General features: G+C 44.3%; 1 protein-coding gene and 1 long non-coding RNA gene across 2 annotated transcripts in view; one reads left to right on the top strand and one right to left on the bottom strand.

Annotated features, from left to right (window-relative positions):
- The first annotated feature begins 326 nt into the window (after positions 1–326).
- LOC309660683 overlaps positions 327–19,679 on the top strand; it is a 54,867-nt gene continuing 35,514 nt past the window's right edge. Inside the window, exons 1-2 of the long non-coding RNA XR_014263540.1 lie at positions 327–5,650; positions 9,738–9,809. This is a non-coding gene — a long non-coding RNA (uncharacterized lncRNA). The remainder of the gene's footprint in view (positions 5,651–9,737; positions 9,810–19,679) is intronic.
- LOC309659567 (nmrA-like family domain-containing protein 1) overlaps positions 12,103–19,679 on the bottom strand; it is a gene marked incomplete at its 5' end in the record, with an annotated part of 29,547 nt that continues 21,970 nt past the window's right edge. Inside the window, one exon of the mRNA XM_082459447.1 lies at positions 12,103–19,090. Within this exon, the coding sequence (XP_082315573.1) occupies positions 18,911–19,090 (180 nt within the window). The 3' untranslated portion in view covers positions 12,103–18,910. The remainder of the gene's footprint in view (positions 19,091–19,679) is intronic.

Here is a 19,679-nt window from a genome sequence, read left to right as displayed (position 1 = left end):
ACCCAGGGTCAGTAGATCGGCTTTACTGCACACAGGCGAGCAGACCCAAGTTTGGTTCCGTAACACAGAGAGAAGTCAAAAATGACACTCAGGCTTTGGCTTGAATGACCTGATGGCTGGTGGTGCTATTCACTAAGATGGGAAGCCCAGAAGGAGGAGGGTGTTGAAAACAATGAGTTCAGCTCCTGACAGCCTGTGTGGGAGATTTCCTGACCCTCTGCAATGGCTCCTGGTGGTCACTAAACTGAAATGCCCTACACTTATATTGAGTAATCAAATCTCAACCATAAAAAGGCTTTGCGACCATAAAAGAGCTTATTAAGAATGTTGAAGCAACATGGGAAACATTTATTAAGTAATGTTAGGTAAAGTTTTAAAAAAAGCAAATTAAAACAACGTAAAGTTCTTCCCCTATTAAACTGGTAAAAAAATTTTTTTAATTAAAATGCCCAAAGCTGCCAAGGATGGGGGAAAACTGGCACTCTTACACATCACTGGTGGCAGTATAAATTGGTACAAACCTTTTAAAAGAAATTTGGCGAAATGCATAAAGAACCATAAAAGAGTTTGTATCCTGTGATCCTGTAATTCCACTTCTGGAAATCTATTCCAAGGAAATAACTCAAAATGTGGGAGAAAGTGCTTCATACGCAGAGATGTTTATCACAGCAGAAACTGGAAAGAACCAAAATGTCTAATAACAGGAGATTGGTTAAATAAGTTATGATAAATTTCTTTGTTGACCCCTTGTACATAATGAAACTGTTCAGTAATGAAGATGAATGCTTGTGCTATAATGTAAAGTATATATGTATAAAATATATCTGCTATTATCCCAATTATGTAAATAATTTCCATAGGAAAAAATACTAGAAGGAAATGATCATAATGATTGGGTTAGGGTGGTGAATCCATGGATAACTTCTAAGGTTTTTTTAAATGCATTTCCTCAAAGCTATTGTAAATGGTCAAATGTTTATATAATACAAACCATAGTGTACTAGGAATAAAACTGTTAAGTGAGAGAAGCAAAATTGAAATTTTTTGTGTTAGTACAAAAAGAAGAATATGTATGCTTTCTCATGAACCAAGAATGAAAAAGACCATAGGTAAAAGCAAACAGTTGATTTGTTTGGGTGAAGGATTTTTTTAATTCTTTATTGTAATTACAGTATTATTTGTGAACTTATATTCATTTCAACCAATCTACCAATCTTCAAGATTCATCTCAAAGACCTCCTCTTTTCTTAAGGCTTTCCTCATCTTCTGATCAAACATTATTGTTTCTTCTTTGAACCACCGTGGCGTTTGGTTTTAGTCGTTGTGTGATTGTGACCCAGTAGTTCTCAAACTTGTATGTGCATCAGAACACCTGGTGGTCATTGCTGGGCCTCACCCCCAGAGGTTCTGATTCAGGAGATCTGTGTGAAGTCTAAGACTTTGCATTTCTGACAATTTCCCTGGGATGCGCATACTGCTAGTCTGGGGACCACACTCTGAGAAACCTTGTAGGAGTAGATGCAGATGTAATAGCATCCCCACCCCCAGGAGCAATGCCTATTCTATTCCTACCTCAACCCCTACCCCAGGCTGATTAATCCAAGACTAGAGACAATTCACACAAGCTGTGCCCTTCAGACTATATCATGCCCCTGGGAACAGAACTGGTCCAAAGGGCAGACCAGCTGCTCATGCCAGACCAATCAGAACCCTCCACCATGATTTTTCAAACATAGAACCATTAAGATGTATGTGTGGAGCCTTCCTACAATGGAGTATAGCCAGCATTGGAAAGAAACCTAGATGAAATACAGAGTCCCAAAGGTGTTTGTCTGAGCCTATACTAATTTGGACACTTTTAGCTGAAAGTAGTAGACATTGAACTCAAACCATGAACAAAATAAAAATCAAAATTAAAAAAATTAATTGTCTCATATAACCTAATATAAAGTGGGCTCTAGGACTGGCTGATCCAGCCACGGAACAATTTCACCAAAACCTGGGTTTTTTCCATCACTCTGCTCTTACTACTTGGATATTATGATTGGCATAGACTAATCATGGGGGTAGAAGATTAAAGAATGTAATGTAAAGAGTTAGACAGGCAAAAGCAGTGAGTCTAGCCAGCACAGCCTCAAGCTATGTCATGGAGTCATTCACAAAGATCTCCACAGAACCCAGGAGCTCTCCTTCTAGAAAATTTATTGTTCAACTCTTCCTTTGATCCTGTGACCCCTACCCCAGTACACTTCCACTTATTATTAGGTTTGTTTTTGGTTTTGTTTTTTGCTTTATTTGCCTTGGGTTGCTATTCATTCCAATCAGATCACTAACTATTATCTAAGTCTACCTTGGAGTATCTCATTTTTTGTCACCAGTTTCCATTCACCCTCTAGGTAACCATAACCCTATTACCCTCTCCAACTTGCAAGTCTATGGCTTCAGCTGGGGTCCTACCTTTGGCTCAAAGATGGAGCATGTAACCTAGACAGAAGCTCATCAGCATGCCATCTGTTCTCCCTGACCTTCAATGGGTAGAGAAATGGGCATGTTTCCTGTTTATAGCCAGTGATGCATTATGAGGCTTTTGCTAGGAATCCTGGTAAGGAAATTTTCCTCTATTTCCCATTAGACATGAGCCAGATAGGTAGCCCCAGTAGCTGCTAGGAACCATCTTGCAACCATAAGGGTAAAGCCTGTCTGAGAAGGGAGTCAACCCAGAAAGAGAAAAACTGGACCCTGAGCCCCTCGCCCCTGTTGTGCCTACTCTTTCTCTTTGCTTAAGTCAGATGGAAGCAGCATTTTCATCACTTACAAACAAAAGTGTCCTAACTGATAAATCCTCTTCCCCACTCCTCCTGCTGCAATTAGATCGTGTGAGAGCAGAGACTGGATCTTATCTGCATTTGTGTTCCTGGCAGCCGTATTAGTGCGAGGCACACAGCAGGTACTGAAGGAGAGTTTCTTGGATGGGCTTGAGGCTGCCTTCACAAGACATTTCTAATAGAATCCCAGGGCTCAGAGTAACTAGAAGAGCCTTTTTCCCTTCCCTGGGAAGGTACTAATGCAAGGCTAGGACCCTTCCTGAGTCATCAGCAGAGATGCTCAGGTTTTAGTCACAAGGGAAGCTACAGTGTGGGTTATGACTGCATGGTCAACTTGGAGGCTCTAGTTGGAACAATAGAGGCCAGTTTCACCCATCTCATTGCTCCACTCCCACCCAAAGTAGACCCTGAAATGCAGAGCTTTACACAAGAGCTGTTTATTTTGCAGCTAAGCAAGAGGTGCTGCTTATATATTTTGCATGAGGGCCGAATGTTAAACCTGAGCTCAAGGACCCCAGGACTGCCATGCACCTAAAAAAAAGGTAGTTTCTTCCGTTTAAGCCAGACTACTGTTGTTTCCCAGAACCTGTCAGGATTCCCACTTTCCAACAGACCTGCATTCTGGCAGAGCCTGGAGCTAAGAGCAGAGAGAATTATTGGAACAAGCTTGATCTCTCTTGGATGCCAATGAACAATCTCACAGCCCTCTCCTTTGGGCTCTGACCTAAGACTCTCCCAGCCTGTTTGCAAGAGGCTAAGGGCCTCTCAATTTCCAACATGTCCCTGACCCATCTGAAATGCGCAACACCTGGAGAACTTAACTTTCTAAAAACACACTAGCCTGGAAGGAAGAGCTCAGCCTCTTCTTTCGGGGAGGGACGTTTAGGTGACTATTATTGGGAGAGCAGAACAGCAAGCTTTGTCCTCAGCATCTTAGCACTGTGGGGCCTTGGGTTGCTTTAATTCCTGCCTTTGCTGCTAGGAGATGGGTCAGCTTGATCATACCAATATGGTAATTGAGAAGATGAGAACAGAAGTGATGAACCTGCTGCAGTTTTGCTGGTTGGTATAAGAGCTGGTTGAACCCCAGGCCCCCTGTGTCCCACTTCTGCAGATCCCACTGTTAGCAGGAGATGATCAGAATATACAAGTCTCACCATTTAGACCCTCTGTGACCTGGACCCTTTTCTCTCTTCAGCCCCATCTCTCCCTATGACCCCATGGTCCATACTCTAGTGATAATTTTCTTTTTTTCATTAAAGTATAATTGATTTACAGTATTGTGTTAGTTTCAGGTACACAGCAAAGTGATTTGTTTATACACATATATTCTTTTTTTCAATTCTTTTCTTATAATTAGTTTATTGTAAGATATTGAATATAGTTCCCTGTGCTGTAACAGTAAATCCTTGTTGTTTATTTTATATATGGTAGTGTGCATCTGTTAATCTCATACTCCTAATTTATCCCTCCCCCTGCTTTGGTAACCATAAATTTGTTGTCTATGTGAGTCTGTTTCTGTTTTGTAAATCAGTTCATTTGTACTATTTTTTAGATTCCACATGTAAGTGATATCATGTAATATTTGTCTTTCTCTGTCTGACTTACTTCACTTAGTATGATAATCTCTAGGTCCATCCATGTTGGCATTATTTCATTCTTTTTATGGCTGAGTAATATTCCATTGTATATATATATGTATATATATATATACCACATCTTCTTTATCCACTCATCTGTCGATGGACACTTAGGTTGCTTCCATGTTTTGGCTATTGTAAATAGTGCTGCTATGAACATTGGGGTGCATGTATCTTTTTGAATTAGAGCTTTCATCTTTTCCAGTGATAACCTTCTTGGAGTTGACCACTTAAAGCAAGTTACATCACTGTTCCATGCCTTTCCTCATGCTGTTCCTCTGCCCAGATTGTCCTCCAACCTCTATCCTATTCAGATCTCTATGCATCCAAAACTCTCATCTTTCAAAGTCCAGCTCAAATGCCTTCATCTTCTCTGTCAATATCTCTCTCTTTCTTCATCTGACCCCTTTCCCCACCCTACCAGTAATCTGCAGTTCTGAATGCTCATGGTAGCTTGAGGCTGTGTTATTTAGACTCACTGTCTTTGCCTAACTCCTATACATTCTTTAATGTTCAGTCCAGGTATCACCTCCTTTAAGAAGCCTACCCTGATGCTCCAAGGCTTGACCGAGCTCCCCATCAAGCTTCTGCCTGGTCTTGAAATTATGTGTGTGTCTCTCCCCCACTATCCGCGAGGAGCCCCATGGCAGGGACAGAGTCACAGTCATGTGCGTGTGCCCAGAGTCCAACACAGGGTTTGCAACATAATGGGGATCACTTCCAGGAGCTTAACTGGGCTGGAGTACCTGCCAGCTGGGGCACTGTCTTGGAGACAGACACATTCTCAGTGAGCAGTAACCCAGGGTAAACGAGAAGGCATTGACCCAGTAAACGGCACTGCTCTGGAGATTAGGGCAGCAGAATCCGTGAGCCCGACACGGCCCAAAACTCCGCCTACTGCTCTGGCTCCTCCCTGGCATCATGGTAGTTCGTCCCATCAGCTTTCAAAAATTCAAATAAAGTAGCACACGCTGAACAAGGCACTAGGTAGGGGTGCGGGAGACATAAACAAGGCTTAGTCCGGTCCCAAGGTCACCTAGTGGCACACACGAACAAGTGCAGTACGCAGGTCCACGGAGCAGAGGTGAGGTGGCGTCAGCTCTGCCTGGAGGAGCTGAGAAAGGCTTCGCAGGAGGAGGCGTCTTTGAACTGGGTCCTGGAGGCTGAGGGGGAATCCAGGCAAAAGTGGGAACTCGGGTAGAGCCATCCAGGCAGAGGGGCCAGCCCAGGCAAAGGCCGGAAGGCCGGAAGGCTGGAAAGCTGGAAGGGACGGTACTGGCAAGTCGGTGGGATAGCACATATCTACCTGGCTGGTGTAGGTAGAGGCTCCGTGGAAGATGAGGGATGAGATGAGGACAGGGGTAGTTTGGGCCCTGCTTGGGGGAAGGAGGTGGGGGGCCTTGAGCACTCACCTAAAGGCGAGGCTTTTGTTTGATAAGCACTGGGAGGGGCTGACTGTTTTTAGGCAGCGGAATAGAAACTGGCAGCCGTGTTTAGAGTGAACAAGAGGGACAAGGAGGCGTATTAGAAAGTATCGCTGTTGTTGGTAAGGATGATGGGGACGAGGACAGGGGCTGTGCTAGAGAAGGAGAGGAAGGGGTGGTTTAAGAGATGTCATGGGGGTGGAATCACAAGGAGCCAAGCCCGTTCAGCATCCTGAATCCTTCCAAATCCTCTCTACGCACCTACCCCCTCAGCCCCCCACTCCCAGCTCGCCAGCATCCTTCTTCCCTCCTTGGCTGTTAGATTCTAAGGCAAGGAGATTCCAAATGCTGACTACATCTTCCTTGGCCCATCTCAGCTTTTGGCAAATAAAACTGGTGTCGTTCCCCAGAAAGCTTTTCTCGAACTTCGTAAAGTTAGCAAAGAGGAGAAGTGTTAACAGTATGATCTGTTGAGTCTCAAATTCTAAACCCAGCCCTAACACTAACCCAGCTTTTTCACTCCCTGAAGTTCTGCCAAAATCAAAAGAGAAGGTCTGTGCCAGGCACAAGTAATTTCAGCTGAACAAGCACTCGGAGGGTCACAGAGCGCTGCTGTGCTTGCAAAACGCTCTGCTGCTTCAGAACGGGCTTTGGGCAGCTGGTGGCGGTGCATGTGGGCGACATGGTCAAAAGGAGCATGAAAAGTATTTTTCTTTGGTAAATAAATATTCCACTGTTGATGCTGATTAAATCCGAAGCTCCAAGAAGACAGCTGCCTTTCATTTATTAAAAAGTAGAGGGAGAGAGAAGGCACGATTTTGGACGGCCTTCTTCTAGTGAGAGACAAAAACCATTTAGCCCCAGCAGCTGGAGAAAAGTCAAGGTTTGGGAGACAGGCAATGCACATTCTTGTGTGTCTAATCCTTTTAAAGCACTATTGCATTTAATCCCCACAGTCGTCCAATAAGGCTGATGGTATTATGCCCATTCACAGATGAGAGAGCTGAGGTTTAGAAAGATGAAGTCATGTGCCCAAGGGAATAAAAGCAAATGTTGTTATAATGAAGTACAGCCTGTATAGAAATAGTCTTGCTTTGGGAAACACGAGGAAAAAATGATGTCAGTTCCCTTACATTTGCATAGGATACTAGAGTTTGCAAAGCACACTCACATACAGTATTCTCACATCATATTCAGAAAGGCCCTGGGAGGAGGATAGTAATATTCCTATTGTAGAGATGAGGGAACCAAGTGTCAGGGAGAAGAAGGGGATTCACAGCTGGGAGCTGGGACTTGAACATAGAACTGAGTAGAGACTCAGCTCTTTTTCCATAGAGGGAGGCTCTGTAAAAGATAAGGGGTTTGATAAGAAAGAGAAGGGCATTCCCAGGAGAGAGAGAACCAGGGGAAAAGCCCCAAGGGAGAATTTAGGGCGTGCACAGAGTTACACTGACACACAGTGGTGTTGTGGTCCTGTGTCAGGCCTGGAGCCACACCACTGGGATCTGAACCCAGATTCTGCCATTTAGGCCACCCATGCCTCAGTTTCCTTATCTGGAAGTGGTGATAGTAATAGTGCCTCCCTCATGGAGAACGCTGTGAAAGTGGACATGGGAGAAGCACTCAGAAGAGGGCCCGAGGCATATATAATCATAATGAAGTTTTGCTATTGTGCTATTGTTATGATTGCTGCTACTACTACTACTTCTGCCATCAGAGAGTCCTGGGGATAAGGCTGGGCTGAAGAGGGAGGGCTTAGGATCTCAAGGTGCAGAGTTTGAACCTTGTTTTTTCAGGCTGCTACAACAAAGTACCATAGGCTGGATGGCTTATAAACAACAGAAATTTATTTCTCACAGTTCCGGAGGCTAGAAGTCTAGGATCAGGGTGCCAGCAGAGTCAGGCTTTGGTGAGAGCCCTCTTCTGGGTTGCAGACTGCTGTCTTCTTGTTGTGTCCTCACATAACAGAAATAGGGCAAGAGAGCTCTCTGGGGTCTCTTTTACAAAGGCAATAATCCCATCCCTGAGGGCTCCACCCTCATGACCTAATCACCTCCCAAAGGCCCCACCTCCTAATAATATCACATTGAGGGTTAGGGTTTCCACATATGAACTTTGGGGGGACATAGTCAGCCCAATGCAAAATGCTCCTGAAGGAGCAAAAGTAATAGGAGGCCAATTGTAGTTAAAACAGGGTAAAAAGTGTTGTTTTAGGAGGATGAGTCTGGCAGGAGTGTGCAGGCCTCCCTGACACCTTTCCCCATCTGAACTAGGAGCCCCTCTGAGGACTTCTCTAGCAGCCTGTGCCTCGTCCATCACCACACTCACCCCAAGGCACTGTAATTGCCTGACAATTACTTGCCTCCCCAAAGGGACCACATCTGTCTTACTCACTGGTACATCTTGTGTCCAGTACATTGTCTGGCACTTGGTGGGTGCTCAATAAATACTCTTCTGATGAGTGACTAATAAATGAATGTGGGATGATAGTTTGAAGAGGAAAGAGTCTAGGGGAGACCAGCCAATGGCAGATGCCAAGAGTCAGATGCAAGATGCTGTCTTAGGATGGAGGCAGAGGGAGTAAGAAATGCAAGAGGCAAGTGGGAAAAAGGACAGATAGGACTTTGTGAATGACAGACTATGGGAGTTTATGGGAAAGGAAGGGTCAATGTTGACCCCAATCCTGGACTCCTGGACACTGGCAATGGCCCTTTAGAAATGGGAAGAAAGAAAGGAGAAATTGGCTTGTAAGAGAAGATTTGGCAGTGACTTTGCCCTTGCTGAGCTTCATAAAAGTTGCTAGTGAGGACTTCCCTGGTGCTACAGTGGTTAAGAATCCGCCTGCCAATGCAGGAGACGCCGGTTCGAGCCCTGGTCCAGGAAGATCCCCCATGCCGCGGAGCAACTAAGCCCCTGCGCCACAACTACTGAGCCTGCGCTCTAGAGCCCTCGAGCCACAACTACTGAGCCCGTGCGCCACAACTACTGAAGCCCGCGTGCCTAGAGCCTGTGCTCTGCAACAAGGGAAGCCACCACAATGAGAAGCCCGTGCACCGCAATGAAGAGTAGCCCCTGCTTGCCACAACTAGAGAAAGCCCACGAGCAGCAGCGAAGACCCAACACAGCCACAAAAAAAAAAAAAAGTTGCTGGTGAGGAAAATGGAGTAATACAGTACTATTGTGAGAGGTACTGGCTGGAGATGGGAATTTGGGAAGAACCCGTTTGGTAACCCTCAATGAGTGCCTCTTCCCTGGGAAAGGAGTGAGCACCAGGAGGCAGGCGGGACAGACAGTCAGAGGGGGCTTAGAGCAGAGAGGAAACAGGTATCTGGCAATAAGGCGCTTGGATGTAACGTCATTCCCAGCCTGTCAGTTTTGCCTCAGGCAGCCCCATCCACCTGGTGGAGCTGACTTTCCAGCCAATCCTTGGCCCTGCTCGACATCGACCTCCACCCTACCTCCCCACACTGCCCATCCTTGCTCTTCCCTTCCCTTGGCTGGTCACTCCACCTTTTCCCTGCTTCACAAAGGAAAACATAAATAAAATACAAGCAAGAAGAAGGCACATTCGCCAAGTGTCCTAAAAACAGAAAGGCAGCTCTTAGCTCTCGGGGACCACATCTGTCTTACTCCCCTCTTCCTTTCTTCCTCAATCCATACTTCACCCAAGACCTGCCAATGGAAGAATTACATCAGAAAGGAAAGCCATTTTATATCAGAAAGCCAACTTAGCTTAAAGTGAAGCACAAAAAGAACAACCATTTCATTTTTGTTTTGTTTTCTTGAAATATTTTATTACAGTCATGGCTACTGTGAACCCACAACTTCTCATTTCTTCATTTCTGCAGGAAAACTGCAGCTGCTGGGGCTCAAGAGAGTGAAAGCACAGACCCATTTCTGCATGTTTCTGCCTCCCCCTGGTAGGTAGAAAATCAGGGAAAAGAAAACTAATGCTCATCTCACTATGGGACAACGGGGAAAATCTACTTTGGGGTCAAATAATCTTTTTTTAATTGAAGTGTAGTTGATTTACAATATTGTGTTAGTTTCAGGTGTACAGCAAAGAGATTCAGTTATATTTTTTTTCAGATTACTTTCCATTATAGGTTATTATAAGATATTGATTATAGTTCCCTGTGCTATACAATAAATTCTCGTTGCTTACCTATTTTATGCATAGTAGTTTGTACCTGTTAATCCCATACTCCTAATTTATCCCTCCACTCCCTCCGTTTCCCCTTTGGTAACCATAAGTTTTTTTCCTATGGCTGTGAGTCTGTTTCTGTTTTGTGTATAGATTCATTTGTATTATTTTTTAGATTCCACATGAGTGATGTCAAATAATATTTGTCTTTCTCTGTCTGACTTACTTCACTTAGTGTGATATCCTCTAGGTCTATCCATGTTGCTGCAAATGGAAATATTTCATTCTTTTTTTAATGGCTGAGTAATATTCCATTGTATACATATGCCATATCTTCTTAAGCCAATCGGCTGTTGATGTGCACTTGGGTTTTTTTCATGTCTTGGCTATTGTAAATAGTGCTGTTATGAACATGGGGATGCATGTATCTTTTTGAATTAGTGTTTTCATTTTTTCTGGCTATATAACCAGGAGTGGGATTGCTGGATCATATGGTAACTCTTTTTTTAAGGAACCTCCACACTGTTCTCCACAGTGGCTGCACCAATTTACATTCCCACCAGTAATGTAGGAGGGTTCCCTTTCCTGCACATTTATTATTTGTACAATTTTTATTATTTGTACAAATAATAAAAAGTGTACAAATTTATTATTTGTACACTTTTTATTGCAGTTTTAATTTACATTTCTCTAATAATTAGCGATGTTGAGCAGCTTTTCATGTGCCTGTTGGCCACCTGTATGTCTTCTTTGGAGAAATGTCTATTTAAATCTTCTGCCAATTTTTTGATTGAGTTGTTTGTTTTTGTTTTTTTTCTTTTATATTGAGGTGTATGAGCTATTTGTATATTTTGGATATTAACCCCTTGTTGGTTGCATCATTTGCAAATATTTTCTCCCATTCTGTACGTTGTCTTTTCGTTTTGTTAATGATTTCCTTTGCCATGCAAAAGCTTTTAAGTTTGAGTAGGTCCCATTTGTTTATTTTTACTTTTATTTCTTTTGCCTTGGGAGACCCATCTAAGAATATATTGCTAAGATTTATGTCAGAGAATGTTTTACCTATATTCTCTCCTAGGAGTTTTATGGTGTCGTCTTGTGTTTTGGTCTTTAAACCATCTTGAGTTTATTTTTGTATATCGTATGAGGGTGTGTTCTAATTTCATTGACTTACACATAGCTGTCCAGCTTTCCCAACACTACTTGCTGAAGAGACTGTCTTTTCAGTCATTGTATGTTCTTGCCTCCTTCGTTGTAGATTAATTGACCAAAGGTGAGTGAGTCTGGAGTCAAATAATCTTACATGTGCTCTGCACCTACTGGCTGACTCATTACCTCACAGAGCTAGTCCCCTCATTGATCAAACACAGCTGACAATGACTCTAACCTCCCAAGATGATATGATGAGGAGGTAACATAGTCAAGTACTTTGCTCCATGCAGGTGCTCCCTGAAGACCTACTCCTGGTGGTCCTCGATGTTTCTCACAGGAACCTCCCAGCCTCTGCTATCTGCAGGCCTCTAGGGGATCCACAGAGGAGGGATGAACTAGGGGCACACTCCCAAGGGAGCTTTTCTTTTTTTTTTTTTTTTTTTGAGTAAAGACCTGGAGAAGCTCTGGCAATAAAATCCCTGCTTCCCTTGTTACTGCTCCTCATTCCTGAGGGGCGCTGAAGGGCAAAGGTCTGACTTTTTTTCCCTATCTATCTATCTATCTATCTATCTATTTATTTATTTATTTATTTATTTATGGCTGTGTTGGGTCTTTGTTGCTGCGCATGGGCTTTCTCTAGTTGCGGTGAGCGGGGCCTACTCTTCATTGCGGTGCGTGGGCTTCTCATTGCGGTGGCTTCTCTTGTTGCAGAGCACAGGCTCTAGGAGCGCAGGCTTCAGTAGTTGTGGCTCACGGGCTCAGTAGTTGTGGCTCGTGGGCTCTAGAGCACAGGCTCAGTAGTTGTGGTGCACGGGCTTAGTTACTCCGCGGCATGTGGGATCTTCCTGGACCAGGGCTCGAACCCGTGTCCCCTGCATTGGCAGGCGGATTCTTAACCACTGCGCCACCAAGGAAGTCCCCAAGGGAGCTTTTCACCTAGTGATTTCCAAGAATTTTCACTTTATTACACATTTTTTCAGGTTTCATTCTGACTTGACTAAAATGTAAAGAAACCTCACATATTTGGGTGGCCAGAGCAGCATGCCTTCCTTCCTAGGCTCATCACATTCTGTCAGCCCAAGTTGAACACCATCTCCAAACAAATGTCTATTTCTGGCCAAACGAAGGCCCCAGAAAAGACTGAACTGTCTACCTCATCAATGGTGCACTTGCTTGGAAAATATCCAAGCATGTTGGAGTCCCGGCCAGCCAAAAGCACCCAAGCCACTTTGGGAGAGAGCTGGCGGAAGTGAGGGCTCTGATTTTCATGTTAAATCCTCATTTGGCCTTGGAAATGTTAAAAATAAACTTTCACCTGCATCTGATTTTCCTCTTTGTCACTGCAACCATTGTCTGTTTGAACAAAGAGGTAGCAAGAGCCTCTTTGAGCAGTTCACAGAGTTCAAGCCAGAGCCCAAATTGGAGGGACACAGATGTTAATGAACAAGGGGACCAAGCAAGAGTGCTACTGGGAAGGGAAAAACTTCCCCAGGATTGTCAGGCCCCACGCTGCTCTGCCAGCAGCCCCACCTGGCTCTCAGGAGAAAGACCTGGGAGCTGCCTGTGCCTTTCCCCCGCCTGCAACTTGATGTTAGAACAAGATCTTGGTGAGTCATTCATTACTCTCTTTCATCCCACTTGCTTTCATTTTGGAGGCACCCATCAGATTTGGGGGTGGGCGGGCTAGTTAAAATAAGATATGAAATCACAAATTAGGACTACACCATTTATTTGTTGCCTTGGAAGCAATATGTTGTTGTAAAAAGAGCCTGGGCTTGGGAACTGGATAAACCTGGGTTCAATTTCTTTCATTTTCAGTTGTGTGACCTTGGGCAAATTACTTCTCTGAGCTTAGGTTTGCTTCTCTATAAAACGGGCATTAAAAATGCCATGTTGGTTAAAGCAATGCTAGCAGCTGTGATAAACACACACACACAGAGTTAATTGGCTCTAACATTATGGAAGTTTATTTCTGATGCGCATAAAGTCTAGAACAGATGTTCCTGATCTGTGGGCTGCTCTCCTGCAAGAGGGGAGATAGGTGACTGGGTCCTTTCTTTGTCCGACTTCACCATTTTCTAAACATGGCTTTCAAGGTCACCAGGCTTGTACATGTCAATCCAAAGGTAGGAGGGAGATGATGTAGGACAGTGGCAAGTGGGAGAGCTTTCTGCTGGGTCTAGAAATGTCCCACATCACTTCCACTCACGGGCTAGTGTCTATATCACAGTCTATATCACATGGCTGCAATGAATTACAAAGAACACTTAGAAATGAGGTCCAGCTATGTACCCAGGAAGATGAGGAGACAGGTTTGATAAACATCTAGCAAGTCTTTGCCACGTACACCAACTTTTCAGGGAGATAATAAGGCTTAAATGAGATGATGATTATGAAACAGTGTGGCTCTCAACAAACGTTGATTCCTTTCTTCTTTCTCTTCCCCCATGGCCAAACTTTTGCTGGAAGCAATAAGGGAATGATTCATTTGTAATGACACAGATAGGACCAGCTGCTGCCAAGAAGCTCCCTGACCCCCGCAGCCCTCGCCTGACATTTTCCCCGTTGCCAAAGCAGGGGACCCCGGAGTCTTGTTCTTGCTCCTTCCTCTCATGATCAAGCCCTCTACCCGCTGTCCTTACAGCCTCACCAGGTACCTCTCCTTCCACAAAATGGGAAGATTCAACTGTTAAACCCTAAAGTCAGAAAACCATCATGTTAGGAACAGCTGAGGCAACTGATGTTCGGTGGCACTGTGTTTCTGCTAAATTCTATTCTTAATGCCTGAACTTGAGTCATGCAGGCTCTCACTGCCATGGTTTCCACCATCCTGTATTGTGGTACATCCGGCTGCTTCATAAATTTACCTGCCTGGCTCTTGGAAACATTTGAATTTGATGCCCACAAGACCTCCTGGGGGCTCCCTAGGTTTCCATGCTGGGCTTCCATACTCAAGCCCACCAGACCTATCCTGGATGCCTTCACACAGTCAGCCATTCAGACCTCATGGCTTTTGCCTGTACCCCAGGTCACACCTTGACTCTGCTTTCTCTTTCGGCACACATACACTTTTTTTTTTTTTTGGCCACGCCATGTGCCGTGCAGGATCATATAGTTCCCTGACCGGGGATCAAATCTGTGCCCCTGTAGTGGAAGCACAGAGTCCTAACCACTGGACTGCCAGGGAATCCCCTGCACACATACACTTTTGAGATACCCTTTTCATGACTTCCCCAAGTACTGCCTTGTCCTCACTCCGATATTAGTTTCGATATTCTCTTGGGTGTACATCTGGGAGAAAGGGTTAGCAAGAAACACCTTATTGAAAGTTGTGGTTTCACAGCATATGAGTAGATGTAGTTTCACCAGTGTTGGAGGGTTGATCTTTACACAATGTTGCAGGTTAGCATTTCTACAGTGTTTCTAAGAGAAAAATATGTCCCAAATTCCAAACAACTGAACTCTGAATGAACTTGATGACCCAGTCCTTTCATAAGTTGCGAATTGCATTGATCAAAGTTCTGATATGGTGGAAAGCTCACAGACTTTGCAGACACACAGACTTGAATTTAAATCCTGGCTCTGCCACCTAGTAATAGTGTGACTTTGGGCAAATTACCTAAACCCTCTGAAGTATGTTCCTTTATCTGTCAAATAAGAAGATAATCTTGTTTAGAGTGTTGGTACAAAGATTTAGTGAAAGTATGTACATACAGCTCCTATCATAGTGGCTGGCACATAGTAAATAACAATTATTATAGTTGCCAAAACATGAGGAAGAGTTAAGATCATCTATGGCATTTGTTAAACTTTAAAAGTAACTTCTTTACATAAAATTTCAATATCTAATTAACATATTTTTATTATGGAAACCTGGAGGAAAGGGGAAACATAAAAGGAGAAAGTAGAAACCGACCAAAATCTCACCATTCAATGAAAACCACTTTTAACGTCTTGGTGGTTTTCCTCTCAATATTTTCCTATGTGCTTGTGTACTTTACACAATTTTAATTAACCTAGATACAACGTTATTTTACGTCCAACATTTTTCACTTGAAACATAATAAGCTTTGTTCAGTAAAATTACTTACAAATTCTAGTTTTAAAGAATTTAAAATTTAAGGGAACTTTAAAACGATTCAGTAATTTAGTTATCCATTCCTTTAATGCTGAACATTTAGGTTATTTCCATTTTTTTACTCTCATGAGCAGCAACACTTCTATATAAAATCCTGGAAATTTTATTTTTATCCATATTTGTGTTTATTTACTTAAAATAGCTTCCTAGAAGTACTGCCAAGTTAAAGGGTGTGCACGTTTTTAGTCCTCTTGCAACAGTTAGCTGAGTAGCCCTTCAGAAATACTCTGGGGTGTTTTAAAGTTTATGCTCTTGCCTGCCTGTTCACTTCTGCGAGGAATCCAGGAGTTGGCTCGGTTGCCGGGGAACAGCTACTTTGGGGAGTGCACAGTGTTTGGCCCAGCAGGCCCCGAATTCCTTTTGGGGAATTGTCTCTGCTCTTTGTGCAGTTCGGTGGGACATCAGAGTCGGAAGGGTCCCCTGGGCGGGAGAAAGGATGCGGGTGGAGAAGCCGGCGGCAGGAGCGCCGTCCCCAGGCTCCGCCCCCTCGCTACCAGGCCGAAGCGGAGCTCTGTGCTCCTGGGCTGGGGGCCAGGGGCCCCCTTTCCATAGAGGACTCACCCTCGGCCTGAGGGGACCCTTTGTGGTCCCAGTGCTGGAGCGTGGTCCCAGTATTGGATAATACTTTGGCTCTTCCTTTCCTTTTGTTAATCCCACATCAGGCATGGAGAAGGCCCTTAATCCCACAATGCCAGGCTCAGGAAAGGTGCCCAGCACTTGTTTGTTGAAATGACCGTGGAGAGTGACTGAGAGAGCCTGAGAAAGGCTGAAGGGCTGTAATATGCACCATATAAATGTCTCCTGGAGACTTGTTCCCAAAGAAGGCCCCTGGAAAGATGGTTTTTTGGAGACTTTAGTCTGCCATCTTCTTGGTCTGCCGGCTTTCTGAATAAAGTTGTTATTCCTTGCCTCAAGAAAAAAAAAGAAGGCCTCTGGAGAAATCCCGGTGGATGAGGTTGCAGCGACCCTTTCTCGTGCTAGATGCTAGGCTCGTCCTGCCATCTAGTGGTGGGCAAAGGGAGATGGCAGGGACCAGACCCCCGGCAGAGGGCAAGATGAACCTGCCGTCCAGGAAGTCACGGGTGGGTGGCAGGTAAGGGGGAGACCCAGAGCATCTTGTGAGCACCTCAGAACTCAGGGTGCTATACGAAGGAGGCGAAAGCAGGAGTTATTCTCAATAATAATTATAGCTACTGTTTATTGAGCACTTTCTATCTGCTAAAGACTGTCCAAAGTGCTTTTTACACTTTTACTCTTGTAGCCCTCCCAGCATACCTTGTGAGAATGGGGAAACTGAAATCCAGAGAAGTCAAGACACTTGCCCAAATTCACATAACTAGTCAGTGGCACAGACAGGAATCAAATTCAGCATCCTCTGACTTCATAGCTAACGTTTCTAGGAACATTTCTAGAATCAGAGAGAGATACCTCCTTCTGCATCCCTTCTGTTCCATCACCTCCACCCTCACCCCCACCCAACCCATTCCCTGGACCACAGAGGGTGATTGCATTCTGTGTGGCGAACAGCCCATTTCCACCTGCTGTGCTTCTTGTGGGTCCCCAAGTCTCTACTCTGAGCAACTCGGAAGGGAAGCTTTTCTCTCCCTAGGCCTGGAGATTGTAGGGGGAGAAAAGAGAGGGCAGTGGTGGAGTCCCTCATCTTTTCTTTAAAAATGTTTAAATGTTTTAGACCAACTTTAACAGTTTTCCCCTTATTGGTTGTGTGAGATGGAGATGCATCTCCATAAAATGCACTCTCGTTTCAGATCGGCTGCTGTAAAGTTTGCTTCTAAACCCAGGAAGGGTTTCTTGTGCTTTCCAGGAACAATAGTGGGGCTGTCCCAGGGCTACCCCAGCCTTGTCCCAAAGGCTGAAAGAACCAACCTGCCACCCCAGTGAACATACAAGGGGGCCAGGGGATGCACTGGCCTACAGACAGTCCCATTTAGGGGATGCTGAGGTTTATTTAGGAAACAGCAGCCATTCTTCCTGCCTGGCCCACCCAGAAGAGTAATAAACCACTTATTTTTAGTTTAGAGTTTTGTTTTTCTTCTCCCGTTTTAGAAATTTATCCAGACCCGTTTCCCAGGGTTGAGAGCTTGAGCCAGATAGAGTTGATTAGTCGGGGGATAAGGAGAGTGCCTTTTGGAAAGGAGTGTGGTCCTCAAATTGACTGTAATTTCCCCTCAAGAACCAAATTTGTCTGCAATAACCTCAACATCATTCATTCAACAAATACCACTTGATGCCTTAAGAGACAAAAAGGCTGATGTTTGGCATTGCTGGGCCTCCCCTCTGAGCCGGGTCCCAGGCCACTGTGTCCTCTCACACAGGCTCCGCCACCCTGTTCTTGCTTAGCCACGGCCAGCCCCATCCGCTGCCTGCCCCAGAGTAGTAGGGACTCACCTCCTCTCCCGGAAGTGGACAGCCTCTTGCCCTTTCAGTGTCAGTTGCTGGTTCTCACCACTCTCCAACCCATGCACCTGTTTATTTCCCTTTTCTTGAAACGGTATGATCAATAACTTTATTCACTCATTTAGTCAATCAGCATTTATTGATCGCCTATCATGTGCCAGGCACTGGGATAAAGAGGGGGGCAAGTCTCTCACAGCCAAGAGGAAGATAAGTAAACAAGGCAATTACAATATGGGGTAGAAAATGCTAAGCCAGAGACATACAAAGATACTATGGGAGCCCTTCCATCACCTTCTCTTTCCACTTCCCTACCTTTCCCCAGATGTTGCCTCAAGCTCCTGGCCTTTACCCACTGCAGAGCCTCTGGGCTTCACTTGTAGCTAAGTAGCACAATAGCCCCTCTTGCCCTGGAGTGACACAAAGCCGACCACAAACTGAAAAGGAGCCATGGCGGCCTTTGGAGAGTGGACCACTCCAATAAGAAAACACACAGAAGCAGAGGTGCTAAAAAGAAAGTTTGTGGAATGGATAAATGAGGGGTAGGTGAATAAAAAGATGAGTAACTGAATGATGATTCAATAGATGATTTAATGAATGAATCAGAAATGAGCTTCTAACCTTGAAGCAAAACTGAATTTCAGTTTCCAACACTCGTGCAGTTCATTGAGCACCATGTTCCCCAGAAAACTCTCTACAAAGATTTTTATTTTAAGAAATTAAAATCACTTAAAACTTCACTGAGAATGTGACAATGCATTTGAAAAAGTCCTAGGAGTTGCCTAGGGGAGTTCCAGAGACAGGCCTCAGGATCACTTATGCAGGAGAAAGCTGAGTGCCCCCCATCCCCACTGTTAGGGAAGAAGCTCCAAGTTCCTCAGGCCAGAGCCTTCTGAGGCAATGGGCTGTTGGGCAGAGAGCTACAAAAGGTCACAGGCTGTGTGCTTCTTATTTAACCTAACAGGTGTACCATGCTTATCAGTAGCTGGAAAGTTATATGTGGGTCAAATTACTGTGTCAGATCAGCTCTGCAGTGTTCCCCACCAGGGAAGCCTTTGGGGGTGTAAACCATTGTATTCTAACCTATCTGTTCTGTAAACATAGATGTTGTGCTATAAAGAGGACCAGGATCTGGGAGGAAGGACATTGTTTGCTCAGGGGCCTGTGTGAACAGCTTAAATGCCCTTCAAGGCTGACTGGTTCTTTGAGATGAACTGGCTGAAGCTTTTGACTTTGGGGTTCAGTCGGTGGGTGAGCTTGATATCACGATCTGGCTTCATTTGATAGAAATGACACATGTTGGCCATTTCCTTCGCTGCAGGAAATTCTAGCTTCTCGTAAGCTTCCAGGGTGATCTTTTTTTTTTTTTTTTTTTTTTTTTTTTTTTTAACATCTTTATTGAAGTATAATTGCCTTACAATGGTGTGTTAGCTTCTGCTTTATAACAAAGTGAATCAGTTATACATATACAATATGTTCCCATTTCTCTTCCCTCTTGCATCTCCCTCCCTCCCACCCTCCCCATCCCATCCCTCTAGATGGTCACAAAGCACCGAGCTGATCTCCCTGTGCTATGCGGCTGCTTCCCACTAGTTATCTATTTTACATTTGGTAGTGTATATATGTCCATGACACTCTCTTACCCTGTCACATCTCACCCCACCCCCTCCCCATATCCTCAAGTCCATTCTCTAGTAGGTCTGTGTCTTTATTCCCGTCTTGCCACTAGGTTCTTCATGGCCTTTTTTTTTTTTTTTTTTTTTTTCCCCTTAGATTCCGTATATATGTGTTAGCATACTGTATTTGTTTTTCTCTTTCTGACTTACTTCACTCTGTATGACAGACTCTAACTCCATCCACCTCATTACAAATACCTCCATTTCATTTCTTTTTATGGCTGAGTAATATTCCATTGTATATATGTGCCACATCTTCTTTATCCAT

The sequence above is a fragment of the Balaenoptera physalus genome, assembly GCF_965194825.1.
Source record: "Balaenoptera physalus genome assembly, chromosome: 4".
Classification (NCBI taxonomy): domain Eukaryota; kingdom Metazoa; phylum Chordata; class Mammalia; order Artiodactyla; family Balaenopteridae; genus Balaenoptera; species Balaenoptera physalus.
Note: the sequence above shows the minus strand (reverse complement) of the source record. Positions and strands in the feature narration are given on the sequence as shown.